We start from the raw sequence: 13,235 nt of genomic DNA, 5'->3' as shown, positions 1-13,235 counted from the left end.
AGTCAAAAAAACGTACAGAAAGATGATTCCAGGCTTGGGGAAGAAAATTCGGTATTTTCAGAGCAATTTTTACGATTTCACGTGACATTCCTTATCCGAATTAGCGTACTTGAGGCCTGCTTGAGGCCAAAATCGTAGCGTACTTGAGGCCGCCTGGGCGGGTGGGGTTTGGCAGGAGCTTCCGGGGTCCTTTTATACCCTATGCTTGCTTATGTTTCCGACAAGTTTGAGCTTCATATTTTTTCTCGGTACAAACAATAAAAAGTTAAGTTGATTTTCTCCCTCGCTTTCGCACAAATCTCCTCAGCTAGCCAGAGTGAGAATTTTAAGTCTCCAAAGACGTAGACTCATAAGCCTTCGGATTCGTCCTACATAGTTGACGCCGGTAGAGTTCAGAACTCAATCCGGCGTCACATCTGGAGTCCACCGCGAGGGGGGGTTTCTGGTTAGGGTTCTCGGTGCATTCGACCTCATCTCCAGTACTTGCATCTGGCATCAGAGTCTCAGGAGGTTTACCCAATAACCTTTGATACACATGAGCATGTTATGATGGATGACTTCGAAATTGAAAGGAATGTCAACACTAGGTAAAGTCGTTATAAGTAAATGAATGGCATCCGAACGGCAGAAGACCTACGATTGGATCATCCACATGAGTATACGCAAGACACAATGTCGGAAGCCTCCTACGGAGGCGAAGATACAGTTGTCGTAGATGTTGACGGAAGCTCCTGTTTCGTCAAGAGATATCAAGATATGAATTTGAGAAATATGAGGTTTTCAAGAATGAACGAGACTGACCGGTAATGAGAATCCTATCCAGATTCCACCTCGCAGGGAGCTCCAGATGTGACACCGGAAAGAACTTTGAACTCTGCCGGAGTCAAGTACGTAGGGAAATGAGTCGTTAAAAGCCAAGTCCTGACGTCGGGGAACCCAATACAAGCTCTGACTTGCAGAGGAGAAGGTTGAGGAAGGGGGGGGAAAAAGCCAATCTGATGAACTAAACAAGCTACAAGGTAGTTATACAACAAAAATGTAGTGAGACTCTATGGGATCGGACTCCGGATCCCAAACAAGTCCGTAGGCCGCAGGACTTGTATACGTCTGGTTTCATCGATCATCCCGCAAACACGGACGAAGCTCGATCCGCGATGAGCATACGAAGGCGCTCATCTTAGGATAAGATAAGGCCGGCGAATGAGAGACGCCTAGCGCGCATTAAGCGCTTAAGCTTTTCTACTTCCGTCTCTCATCGCCTCGCGTATAATAAGCTACATCCTCGAAAATTCACCACGATGAAAGGATTCCAAAGCTACCCTTCCCTAGCTCGCGAAAACAGAGCTCGGAAAACGCATAAAACCGACGAAATCTCCTCCCTTTTCAAAAAAATGGACATCGGCTTAAAACTGAAACTGAACTTCAAAATTGACAAAGAAAATCGGAAGCGACGGGAAAAGAGCCTCGAATTCCAACTAGGAAACTCCGTGGACGATGCCTCAGATATAGCCTCCTTCGTAACCATCGACACAATATCCCTCGATAATGTCAGAAAGGACCCGACAACTTTTGAAAGGCTGAAGGACTTTCTCACTACAGACACACTAGACTTCTTCAGGCAGAGAAACGAAGAGGAAGGAGTCAGACAAAGCAGGACGAGAGGCAGAGAAGAACAGGCCGAAGAAGGTGCGAGAAAACGAAAGCCCGGAAAGGTCACCCTAGTACCTCGATCCGCTGGTCCACGCATTACAACCTTTGACACACTCCTTTTTGACACCATCGACGCGTTCCCCATATTCCCTCTCTTCCTCTTCACCAACAAAAACCTTGACCTCATCAACACGCATATGCCCGAGTTGAAACGCACTAAAATCTCGCACATCGAGGGTAAACCTCATGTCCTCGACCTTAAAGAGATCGCGAAATGGGTAAAGGAAACAGGTGGGATATTCCGCGATGAAGACCTCGACTTCATTCAATGGAGTCAAGCGGCGAAGAACTTCTACCAGTTCGAATGCCTGAGAGATGAAGACCTGGGAAAGGAGGCCCCTCGAGCCCTCTTTTACGTCGAACACTTCGCATTCTTCCTGAACCAACAGGACTCAGAGGATTTCTTCGCATACTGGCTCAAGGTCGAAGTCAAGCTCCGAAAGGAGCACCAATCCAAGCTATATGCTTTCGACAGCGATACGTATGAACGGGAATGGACACTCATCCGAGCAGAACGAATCTCAGACTCCAAATACGCTACGTCCTCCCCATCCTCCTCATCTTCGAAATCATCCTTGCACAAACCGGGAGCCCCACCTGCAACAAGCTAAAAGCCCTTTCAACCAGGCAACAAGGATAGAACTGCGGCCCCTTGTTGCCTCGGATGCGCCGCCCGTGGTCACAAACTTGATGGGCACAATGACACGAAGAACGGACCGTTTCGCTGGGCCCGTAACATTGAAGGCCTCATCAGCACGCCCTGGGGAAAGAACATCTGCTGGTACTGGAACCTGCAAGGACAATGCAGAGGTTGCGAGAAAGAACATTGCTGCACGTTCTGTGGCAGCACCTCCCACTACGCATTCAAATGGGAATGCACTGCCCAGCCCCCCATTGTCTAAAGAAGACCTCAGGGACTCCCTCGCCTCAACTCCTCTCAGATTCCATGACTTCGCAGACTCTATCATCACACGCCAAGCATCGCCGGATGCCTCAACAGAACATGTCAAACTTTACGAACGAATCGTCACGCTATACAACGCCAACGCCTTTGAACACGAACTCAGAACAAACAATCTTCTTGACCGACACCCACTCCTCGTTAACATCCTTCGAAACGGCGCTCCACTCGCCAAATTCCCTCAGGTGGTCAAGGACTACCTCGCCGAAGAAAAATCCAAAGGCCGAATGTCCGGCCCTTTCTCACTCGGGGAAATTTTTATCGCAAAAGACTTATTCCCAACCTCATTTGATACTGCATCTAAAGTTGCAGAACTGGTAAGCCTGATTCTCTCCTCTAACCTTGCCTAACAATTCCCAATCTCATTCACAACATCATATTCAAATATTCACATTTTCATTCCATATATTCCACAAAAAACTCATTCCTCGTTCCTCATTCCTCATTCCTGATAACAAAATATTGATTTCCAATTCCCACCGAATGTCACAGATCTCATCGGCACCTACGGGAACACAAGCATGCACAATCGACATTGCAAAATTCCATAGGACTGCTATCGAACTACTGGTATATATTCTCGAAGCTAAAGAAATTCACGGCTCATATATCTTAATCCACTCGAACAACCAAGGGACCATCGGCGCTATGAGAAAAGCACGCAGCCCCAACTACTGGATCAACATGTCAGTTCGTCGAACGTGCGGCATTCTAGGCCCCCTCTTCATTCAACCAGAACTCAAATACATCAAATCTGCTTCAAACCCGGCCAACCCAATTTCGCGCGGAATACTGGGACCGGAGGAGAACAAACTGCCTTTCTTATTCCAGCTCCCAGATGAGCTCAGTCACATCATCGTCTATGTTTAGCCCTTTTGATAGAATACCAACGCCAGCCAGATCCGGCGTGGGAACCGTTGCACCGCGCGCTTCGAGTTCCCGAACTGCTTCCTTCTCACCTCTCTCGGACCCTTTCGCTACTACCAAAACCATGACCACATTGTCAGTTAAACCTATGTATTCCATGCCCTCATTACCCCAATTGTTACCAATTCCAAGTATTATACACACTCCCAATAAATTATCTGCTCATAACCCATTCTCGGACCCATTTGCGACGAGCCCACCTCAACCGCCTCAACAACTGGAGTACAAACTCACTACCCGAAAGCCAAAGAAAGGATGCGAAATCACTCCGAACCCACTATGACCGAACGTACGAGCCGCAGATCGGATTCACGCCTGGAACACCCCATACTCAATACAGAAAAGATTGGAAGAGTCCAACTCCCTGCCAGCAAAAGTCATCGAACTCGACGACCAGGTCATGGCTAAAGGTACAGTTAAGCCCACCAAAGAAGTATACGCAGCTGGACTACTCCGTTATAACCAATTCGGAGACTTGATGGGTATTAGCGAGGACGACCACATGCCAGCATCAGACAGGCTCATTATCGGTTTCATCGGACACTACGCAGGGAAAGTATCGGGAAAATCCATCTCAAATTGGTTATCTGGCCTCAGACTCTGGCATGAGACGATGGGAGCTCCTTGGCCAGCAGACTCACGTAGAATTCGACAAGCTCGACGTGGAGCAAACATCGAAGGATCACTCCACAAACGACCTCCACGACACCCCATCACCATCGAACATATGAAAGCCTTGTACAAAGCACTCAATTTCTCCACCCACTTCCACTGCGCTGTCTGGGCTCTTGCCTGCACTGCATTCCTTGCATGCCGACGATTGGGGGAACTAACCATCCCATCGCAGAATGCTTTTGATCCAAAATTCCACGTCACTCGAAATGCCAATAATATTACTTTCAATTCCAACCCCACTTCGATCCACTTCCGCATCCCATGGACAAAGACTACAAAAGAAGAAGGCGCCTCCGTGGTTGCCACCAGCCCCCTGGATGACAACATGGATTTCATGTGCCCATCGAAAGCCCTCCAAAGACACTTAGCAAAGAACGCAGACGTTCCAGAAGATTCCTCGCTATTTGGCTACATTGATGAGAACGGAAAACCACAGCACATGGTGAAGAAAGTATTCCTCGAATTTTGCTTCGACATATGGAATCGTGCTGCACTCCAAATTGTTTTTGGCCATAGCTTCAGAATCGGAGGCGCTGTCTGGCTACTTCTGGCAGGAGTTCCCCCAGAAATTGTAGCAGCCACTGGAGGATGGACCTCACTGGCATTCCTACTATACTGGAGAAGACTAGAAAGCATAATCCCACAGCACATAACAAAAGCCTACGAAAAATCGCAATGGAATACCCTTCGTGATAAAGTCGACTCATTCCGCAAAACAAATAAATGTCAAACAAATTCATTGAAGCATGTGTAACTGGTAATGACATAGAAATAGAATTTTAATACATTACGAGCCTCCGCTCTATTTGGGTGATCCAGCTCCCGTCCATAAATGTCGAGACCTGAGAAGGAGCTATGGCTCTGTCTGGGATGTGCAGGCCTCTCCATCTACGGGTGGGAGCGCGGGGCCAAGCCCCAGCCAAACCTCAACTCAGAACAGAACAGGTGACTTACTTCATATTACCAGAAGTAAGTCTGACATAGTACAGTCTCGCAGCTACTTATCTTATCAACATACCAAGGTGTAGCAGGTCAAAGAAGAAAATGCCAACGCGAAAGAAAGGTCAACGCGCGACCTTCCGGGAGTGAATACGGAATTAAGATAGCAGTCTCAATGCTATTGCCAATGACACTTCAGTACTCAGTGTTTCTACTTACTTATTCGCCACCAAGCCGGCGACTTCGTCGATATTTAACTCGGCCAACGCTGCACGCCCTTTGTTTGCCCACCAATTCACGATATGAACTGTGTCAAACCAACGATCTCCAATGATTCCCCCTCCACCACCTGTCATGCCTTCAGCGCCGCACAATACAATGCCACCACTTTTAAGCCATCCAGATACATTATCCTGGTATTTGACTGCATCGAGGATGCCAATTACCGCCAGTAGAATCGAGTCAAAGGCGTCAGAAGAAGGTGGGGGGGCGAGGCTGGTCTTGAGCATGGAGGGAGATAAAGTCAGGTTGTCAAATAGATCAGACACGCCTGGGACAACGTCGTCTTGCTTCTTCTTGTCTGGGTGGGAGGAACCCCATAGGTGGCTGAGATCGCTCTGGCGTTCGGAGTGTCCGTATTCTTTGACAAAGATATGGTTCCAAGGTTGAAGCCGCGCTTTTTGTGTAGAATCATCAACGAGAAGCGTAGTTTTGGCGGAATGTGAAGAGAACGCCTTCCATAGCTTGTTGAGGTCCTTGATTGTAATAGATTTCTTGTCTGGAATCGTAATCTCTTGAGTGAGATGAAAGGACTCAAAGATACACCATACGCACGGTAAGCAATGGGATCCAAATCCAGGGTATCTCTGGCCCAAACAGCTTTCAACTCTCCGGGACGGTCGCCAAAGCAACGTTGAACCATGTCTTTCACACTGGGCGGTTGCGCGGAGCTCCAGACCATAGTATCGAGCCAAATCTTCGTTTGAGGATGGAACAGATATTCACGAAAAGAAGTTATGTATGGTCTCGGGTGTATGACTCTAAGTCTGACAGAGCCGTGTGCATCATGAGCAGGTTTCGTGTATCTCTTTGGGCGGAATAAGAGGGTACCGTTGAGGTCCAGGACTAGCAGTTTTCGATGTGAGGCGGGGTGAGAGATGAGAGATGACGGTGCTGAAGAAATGGCGGTATAGATAGGGTCTAAGGACTGTGAATTTCGTTTATCTGTTCTAGCGGAGAGCTTGAGCCTTGAATTAGAGGACATGCTGGGCGCGAAATTTGGTAAAGGACCGCGTATGATCAAGGGCTTCTTCATGAGTTTAGCTTTTGCCAATTAGCTTTTGAAAGACAGAATGAATAGAAACTCACCAGCCCAACTAAGAGCTGATTATATAGGGACGAAAGAGATGAACCATGATTTCGCGTGACATGTCAAGAGCCTTTGTCTTTTCAAAAGTTCTTTTTCGGTTTTTGCGTTCGACTATCTCTCTCTCTAGCAGGTTGGTTCTGAATCAATTATAAGCTCTATGTACTATACAAATAATAATATCATCTCTCAGAGAGTGAACTGACCAGGAACTGACTGTGCTAAACAATGTGCTTTCGGCGCCTAAATGCTTGTTCATGTGACAGAACGGGCGCTTATCTAACCCTTCACCTGCACTAACTCCAATTGATGCAGAATTCAAGACAAACCTCCAGAAGCCCGTAGGTCTTCAATTTGCGCAGGCCCTCGCATGCATTTGTCCGAGAGGACGCTGCTTCGATTCACAGCAATGGCCGATATGTAGGATCGATCAACCTTAGATTTATCGCGGATATGGATGCAATGGTAGGCAAGTGGATCGCTTCCCCGCTGCGGAGGGGCTGCGGATGTTTCTTAGCGAATTTCTGAACTGAAAAGCAGTGAATGACCTCGAGAGGCTATTATGGATATAAAGGAAGTTTACAACGAAATAAATTTTTATTGCACCAGATCGAATTCTCCTAAACATGCACTTCCTCTCACATCTCGCAGTTCTCAATTTAGCCATGCTGGCGTTCGCTCACCCTGGCGAGGAGGAGCATCGCCACGACCGGAGAGCGGAGCTCAATATTCGCGAGTTCAAAGTGGCAGCCAAGCGGGGGCTCTCCGCCTGCTCCGAGAAGCTTCAGCGGCGGGACTTCCATAACCGCGCCGCCGAACGTCGTGCAGCCAAGGTTGACTCTTACCGCAGACACAACGGGCTCCGCGCCCGTGACACAAACACCACTGCTGACACTTCGCACCTCTCGTCCGCTAACTACACCAGCGGTACACCAGAGTCGACCATTTTCGCTAGTAATGGGACGTGTATCCTGAACCCCGAAGGCGAAACTGGTCCATATTGGGTCAAAGGAGAGCTCATCCGATCTGACCTTCGTGAGGAGCAGCCCGGTGTACCTATCACCATTGAGGGCCAGTTTGTGGACGTCGAGACCTGCGAGCCTATCGTTGGCCTGTACTGGGACATTTGGAATTGCAATTCCACTGGAGTCTACTCTGGTCTCGTAGCTATGGGAAATGGGAATTCCGACGACGAGTCAAACATGAACAGCACTTTTTTGCGTGGTATCCAGCAGACTGATGATGAGGGTGTCGTTACTTTCGACACCGTCTTTCCAGGTCACTACAGCGGTCGTGCTACGCATATTCACATGATTGCTCACCTGAACGCTACCCTTCTCTCAAACAACACTCTTTCTGGAGGAACTGTCCCGCATGTCGGTCAGGTTTTCTGGGACCAGGATTTGATTAACGATGTCGAGGCTACATACCCTTACAATACCAACACTATTGCTATTACCGAAAATGTCGATGACCGTGTCTTTTCTACAGAGACCGAGGACACCACTTCAGACCCTGTCCTCGAGTACGTCTACCTCGGGAGCAATTTGAGCGATGGTCTTTTTGCCTGGGTCACTATCGCTGTCAACACTTCTGCCACCTATGACCCTAATTACTCCTTTGTCTGGACTTCAGATGGTTCCATTGCAGAATCTGGTGGAGAATTGACTGTTAATTAAAGCCATCAACGGTACATATATAGGTACTGACCGCTACCGACTGTTACATGCTCGATGGACGCATGCTCGATGGTAATGCTCTTCCTTCAACCAAGTACTATAATCTCTCTACTCATGGACTTGAATCTGGATCAACTATGCATGTACAGTATACAAATATAAAATATTTGTTTCCACAGAATGAAGTTAGCGCCTTGAGCTTAGCGCCATCTCGGCTGGCTTTTCTCACACATACGTTTCATTCCTCCTCCCTCCTTCGTTCATTGCTTCTGTACATAGACTGAGAAGAATTTCATGCCGGAAGTCATTGAGCGTAACTCTGGGTGAACTTTAGTGTGCGGAAAGTAGTGACCAAGGAGGACCAAGGATGGAACCCATTTCAATCGCGTGCGTTGTTCCAGCTTCCTTTTTCGATAATGCTAACTCAGTAATTTCTAGTATGATCGCAGACTTTTTTCATCCGGACGTCGGCGGAGTCGAGAACCATATCTATATGCTCAGTGCTAATCTTATTCGTCGAGGGCATAAAGTGAATCATTCCTCCTCTCGCTCTCGTCTTTACTATTGACGGCTGGTGTCCTCCAGGTCATCGTCATAACACACAGTCGTCCTCCAGATCGCGTCGGAATTCGATGGCTTCTTCCCGCTTTGAAAGTATACTATCTTCCGATAGTTCCTATCGCATCTGGCGCCACTCTACCCAATTTTTTCACGTTCCTTCCTTACCTCCGTACCATCTTAATTCGGGAGCATATCAATCTTATTCACGCCCATGCTAGTCTTTCGTCGCTAGGTCATGAAGGAATATTACATTCACATTTATTGGGTGTTCGCACCGTTTTCACGGATCATAGCTTGTTTGGATTCGAAGATGCTGCGAGTATCTTGACAAATAAGCTCTTAGCTGGAACATTGAGGAATGTTGATGCAGTCATTTGCGTGTCGCATACTGGGTAACTTTTATTCGAGATCCCATAATTGCTCAGTACTAACGTCTCGATTATAGACGAGAGAACACTGTACTTCGAGGAGAATTATTCAGCCAATCCGATGACCACCCTCCACGATTGGTCGTGAGTTCGAATGTCTATGTCATCCCAAATGCTATCGTTGCAGAGCGCTTTCAGCCTGGCCCGCTGACATTAAGCGATACGAGTGCGTAATCTATCGTCTGTGTCTAGGCTTCTCGCGTTCACATTACTTCCTAGTCACTATCGTAGTGCTCTCGCGTCTTGCGTATCGTAAAGGAATAGATCTGTTGGTTGCTACCGCGCCACGCATATGTGCTGCCTTTCCAAATATCAAGTTCCTCGTCGGTCAGTAACCTTTGTGTTATCCAATTTTTCATAATTCTTACGTGCTGAACAGGCGGTGATGGGCCCAAACTGATAGATCTTCTGCAAATGCGCGAAAAATTCCTTCTACAAGATCGCATTGAACTTTTGGGACCAGTCAAGCATAATGACGTTCGGTCGGTGAGCCTCATATCATCAGGCCAGCCAAATTCGTTCATTTATCTTGGAAATACACGCAGGTCCTCATTAGAGGCTCTATCTTCATTAATACCTCACTAACCGAGTCATTCGGCATCTCCATCCTAGAAGCAGCCTGTGCCGGACTCTACGTCGTAAGCACCAAGGTAGGAGGTGTCCCAGAAATTTTACCCGAGGACATGATCAGCTTTGCTGAACCAGATGAAGATGGTAAGTAAATACTCCTTCCGTTGTGGTTGTGTCTCAATAATCTTTGACGCAGACGTATTCCGAGCCATCTCTGAAGCGATCAGCATTGTTTCTGCGCGGAAACACGATCCTTTCAAAGCTCACGAGCGTATCAAGACGTTTTACAACTGGGCTCAGATAGCTGAACGTACAGAGAATGTGTATGATACTGTGATGAAGTCTGAACAGCGGGAATTATGGGACCGAATTTTACGGTATGTCATTCCAATATACCAAGACTTTTGACGTCAACTGCTCCTAGAACTATGCAACTTGGGCGTTATGCGGGACCTATATACACCATCATCCTACTTGTCGACTGTCTGTTTTTCCTCTTTTTGGAGTGGTGGATGCCTAGGGAAAATATGGATTTTGTGACGCATCATTGGGACCATAGGCGATTTGCTGCTGTGAGTTTCTTTCTACACTTCATCTCAGTATCAATGGCTAATTGACGTCCTGCATAGATTACTCGGCAGCAGGACCAATAACTAATAAGCTCAATGACTGTAGAGGATATACCCTTCCGATGTGATACCCTATCAATAATACTTATGCGGAGGACATAGATCGGCTTTGGTTATGGTCAGGTGGTGAATTTTTAGTGTTTTTTTTTCATCAAGAATTCAGTAACCGGATTTCAACCGAAGTCCGGGAGAATAGATATAGAGTGTGGCGCTTGAACTTCGAGAATCTTTATAAAATGAACAAGATGACCTCAGATTCACCGAAATCATTCCTTCTCCCTCTGCACCGTCACAGCTATGCGTGTCTCCTCTTCCCTCCGTAATATAGGTAGAGTCGCCCCGTCAGCCGCTGTGGTCGAACGTGTGCGGAGGCCTGCATACTTGTCAAAGATTGCGAATGCTGAAGACTTGGTACCATTGTTCAAGGTTGATATCGGTTTTTTCACTTCTTCTAGTTTGAATGCTGACTGTTAGCATTTAGAATGATGACTATGTAGGTTATCGTGTACATTGACCGAAATCGTCGTTCTAACGATATTCAGATTGGCTGGTCTGGATTTACCGGAGTCGGCTACCCCAAGACTCTTCCAACTGTTTGTACCTTTCTCCATCACCGGAGGATGCACTGATTCCCACGTGCATAGGCCATTGCTGATCATATCGAGTCTAACAACCTTCAGAGTGATCCCGCGACAAAAAAGAAATTCAACCTTTTCGTTGGTGCCTCTGTTGGGCCTGAAGTAGAAGACCGATGGGCCGCGCTTGATATGTGTGCATTATTGAGACTAGGATTGCTCCTACGCTAACGACTTGGACAGGATTGCTCGCCGCTATCCTCATCAGGTCGGGAAAGAGACTTCCAAAGGAATCAATGCTGGCCGCATCGAGTTTGCAGACAAGCATCTTTCTAGTACGTCAGATACCTCAATCTCATCCTTCATACACAGTTCTCATCGTAGGTCTACAGTGTTCCCGCAAGATTTGACATACGGTTTCTACTCCCTTCGTAAAAAGCACGGAGACCCAACCAAACCACTTGACTGGGCCATCGTCGAGGCTACTGCTATCACAGAAGAAGGTTACATCGTACCCGGTGCTTCCGTTGGTGCCAGTCCCGAAATCCTACAATCCGCAGAAAAAATAATCATCGAAGTCAACACACGTATCCCCAGTTTAGAAGGCCTACACGACATCAACCATTCCTGGATTCCTCCACACCGACAGCCATACCTCATTACACATCCCTCGGATCGTATCGGTCTTACTGCTATACCCATAGATCCTGACCGCGTTGTTGCGGTGATAGAGGGCAATAAGCCTGATAACACCGGAGAGAATGCACCTGAGACTGCGGAAAGCCGCGCTATCGCCAAGCATTTGATAGAGTTCCTTTCTGGGGAGGTTGACGCTGGAAGATTACCTCGGTCACTACTGCCGTTACAATCTGGTATAGGAAATGTCGCCAATTCAATTATCGGTGGCCTTGCGGAAGGGCCGTTTGACAATGTTCAAGTGTGGACGGAGGTATTGCAAGGTGAGATTTCCTGCCCTAACAAGGATGTGCCATTCTGTCTCATCATGGGCCTCAGATACGTTCCTCCAGTTCTTTGATTCCGGAAAACTTGATTTTGCCACCGCGACCTCCATTAAATTCAGTCCTAATGGGTGAGTGTCTTTTCCAGTATTATGTTCGCATTCAATCAAGACTTTTCAAGCTTCGACCATTTCTACAAAAGTACGTTTCTTTCAAAGGATTGAGAGCTCTAGCGCTCAAGCGCTCATACCGCACCTCCTTAAACAGATTGGGTCAACTACAAAGATCGTCTGCTACTTCGTTCTCAGCAGGTCGCCAATTCACCAGAGCTGATCAGACGACTGGGTGTCATTGCAATGAATACACCGCTTGAGGTCGACATAGTACGCTTCGATTCTTTGTGCCTCCGCATTTGTACTTATGGGGCTTTTCAATGCAGTACGCGCATGCCAACTCTACCAATGCTCTTGGTTCTCGGTGAGCTTATTTCACTAATACGCGTACACTTGCTAAAGGTTCTTCTGCCAATAAAGGATGTTAAACGGACTCGGCGGTTCTGCAGACTTTCTCAGGAATGCGAAGATATCTATAATGCACACCCCGTCTACGTATGTTCCTCTTTTCGTATATAACTCTTTTGCGCTTTCACTCAATACACGCAACTGTTGTAGCCGACCAACGAAGACCGACCCTACAGGAATAAGCTGTATCGTACCTTTCGCTTCACATATAGACCAAACTGGTGCGTATATTCCTAGGGTGTTCATTCATGAGAATAGCTTTGACGTAGTCCGCTCGCGGTCGACTTAGAGCATGATCTGGACGTCATCGTAACAGAACAAGGGCTTGCTGATGTCCGTGGACTATCACCAAGAGAACGTGCACCGATTATCATCGAAAAATGTGCGCATCCAGATTACAAAGAGTTATTGCATGAGGTGGGGAAGAGGATCCTTCTGATTCTGATGCTTTAATGAAAACTCATGGCCATATTCCCTTTTCCAGTATTATGACCGCTCGTTGCACGAATGTTTGAAACGAGGCGCAGGACACGAACCGCATATGCTGAGGGTGCGTTTCCTTTTTATTGCATGCACCGTTTCCAAAGATCTATTTCCTCCTCACAGAATGCCTTTAAGTTCCATACAAACTTCATGGAACACGGTACGATGAAACTCAAAAGCTGGGATTGAATCCATACTCCGGCTAATGTTTCTTTCTCGAGAATTCAAATGTTTGGTTGCATGTATGTATGT

The 13,235-nt window shown here is 47.2% G+C and overlaps 5 protein-coding genes across 5 annotated transcripts; 4 read left to right on the top strand and 1 right to left on the bottom strand.

Moving 5' to 3' along the window:
* Positions 1-1,298: 1,298 nt before the first annotated feature.
* C8R40DRAFT_1178141 (uncharacterized protein) lies at positions 1,299-2,321 on the top strand (the record flags this gene model as incomplete). The annotated part of the gene is made up of 1 exon (XM_046232810.1): positions 1,299-2,321. One exon carries the CDS (start codon positions 1,299-1,301, stop codon positions 2,319-2,321), a length of 1,023 nt encoding a protein of 340 aa, XP_046079297.1.
* Positions 2,322-5,427: 3,106 nt separating this feature from the next.
* On the bottom strand, positions 5,428-6,476 carry C8R40DRAFT_1062647 (uncharacterized protein; the record flags this gene model as incomplete). Its single annotated transcript, XM_046225483.1, has 2 exons — positions 5,428-5,990; positions 6,047-6,476. The coding sequence occupies 2 exons, from the start codon at positions 6,474-6,476 to the stop codon at positions 5,428-5,430; spliced, it is 993 nt and encodes a 330-aa protein (XP_046079296.1).
* Positions 6,477-6,868: 392 nt separating this feature from the next.
* Positions 6,869-8,437, top strand: C8R40DRAFT_1241802 (Intradiol ring-cleavage dioxygenase). Its single transcript, XM_046233552.1, has 2 exons — positions 6,869-7,047; positions 7,119-8,437. Exon 2 carries the CDS (start codon positions 7,205-7,207, stop codon positions 8,255-8,257), a length of 1,053 nt encoding a protein of 350 aa, XP_046079295.1. The 5' UTR covers positions 6,869-7,047; positions 7,119-7,204; the 3' UTR covers positions 8,258-8,437.
* Positions 8,438-8,479: 42 nt separating this feature from the next.
* C8R40DRAFT_855587 (transferase) lies at positions 8,480-10,809 on the top strand. The gene is made up of 10 exons (XM_046236461.1): positions 8,480-8,644; positions 8,696-8,786; positions 8,843-9,210; positions 9,264-9,412; positions 9,466-9,573; positions 9,626-9,732; positions 9,792-9,960; positions 10,013-10,193; positions 10,241-10,388; positions 10,446-10,809. The coding sequence occupies exons 1-10, from the start codon at positions 8,625-8,627 to the stop codon at positions 10,467-10,469; spliced, it is 1,365 nt and encodes a 454-aa protein (XP_046079294.1). The 5' UTR covers positions 8,480-8,624; the 3' UTR covers positions 10,470-10,809.
* On the top strand, positions 10,743-13,172 carry C8R40DRAFT_1062595 (acyl-CoA carboxylate CoA-transferase; the record flags this gene model as incomplete). The annotated part of the gene is made up of 15 exons (XM_046225480.1): positions 10,743-10,871; positions 10,927-10,938; positions 10,988-11,038; positions 11,090-11,214; positions 11,264-11,355; positions 11,413-11,979; positions 12,035-12,110; positions 12,161-12,180; positions 12,247-12,362; positions 12,419-12,456; positions 12,513-12,587; positions 12,651-12,721; positions 12,790-12,917; positions 12,985-13,050; positions 13,107-13,172. The coding sequence occupies 15 exons, from the start codon at positions 10,743-10,745 to the stop codon at positions 13,170-13,172; spliced, it is 1,632 nt and encodes a 543-aa protein (XP_046079293.1).
* Between the last annotated feature and the right edge of the window lie 63 nt (positions 13,173-13,235).

The sequence above is a fragment of the Lentinula edodes genome (genome assembly GCF_021015755.1).
Source record: "Lentinula edodes strain Le(Bin) 0899 ss11 chromosome Unknown C8R40scaffold_75, whole genome shotgun sequence".
NCBI classification, from domain to species: Eukaryota; Fungi; Basidiomycota; class Agaricomycetes; order Agaricales; family Omphalotaceae; genus Lentinula; species Lentinula edodes.
This window is presented reverse-complemented; position numbering and strand designations above follow the sequence as displayed.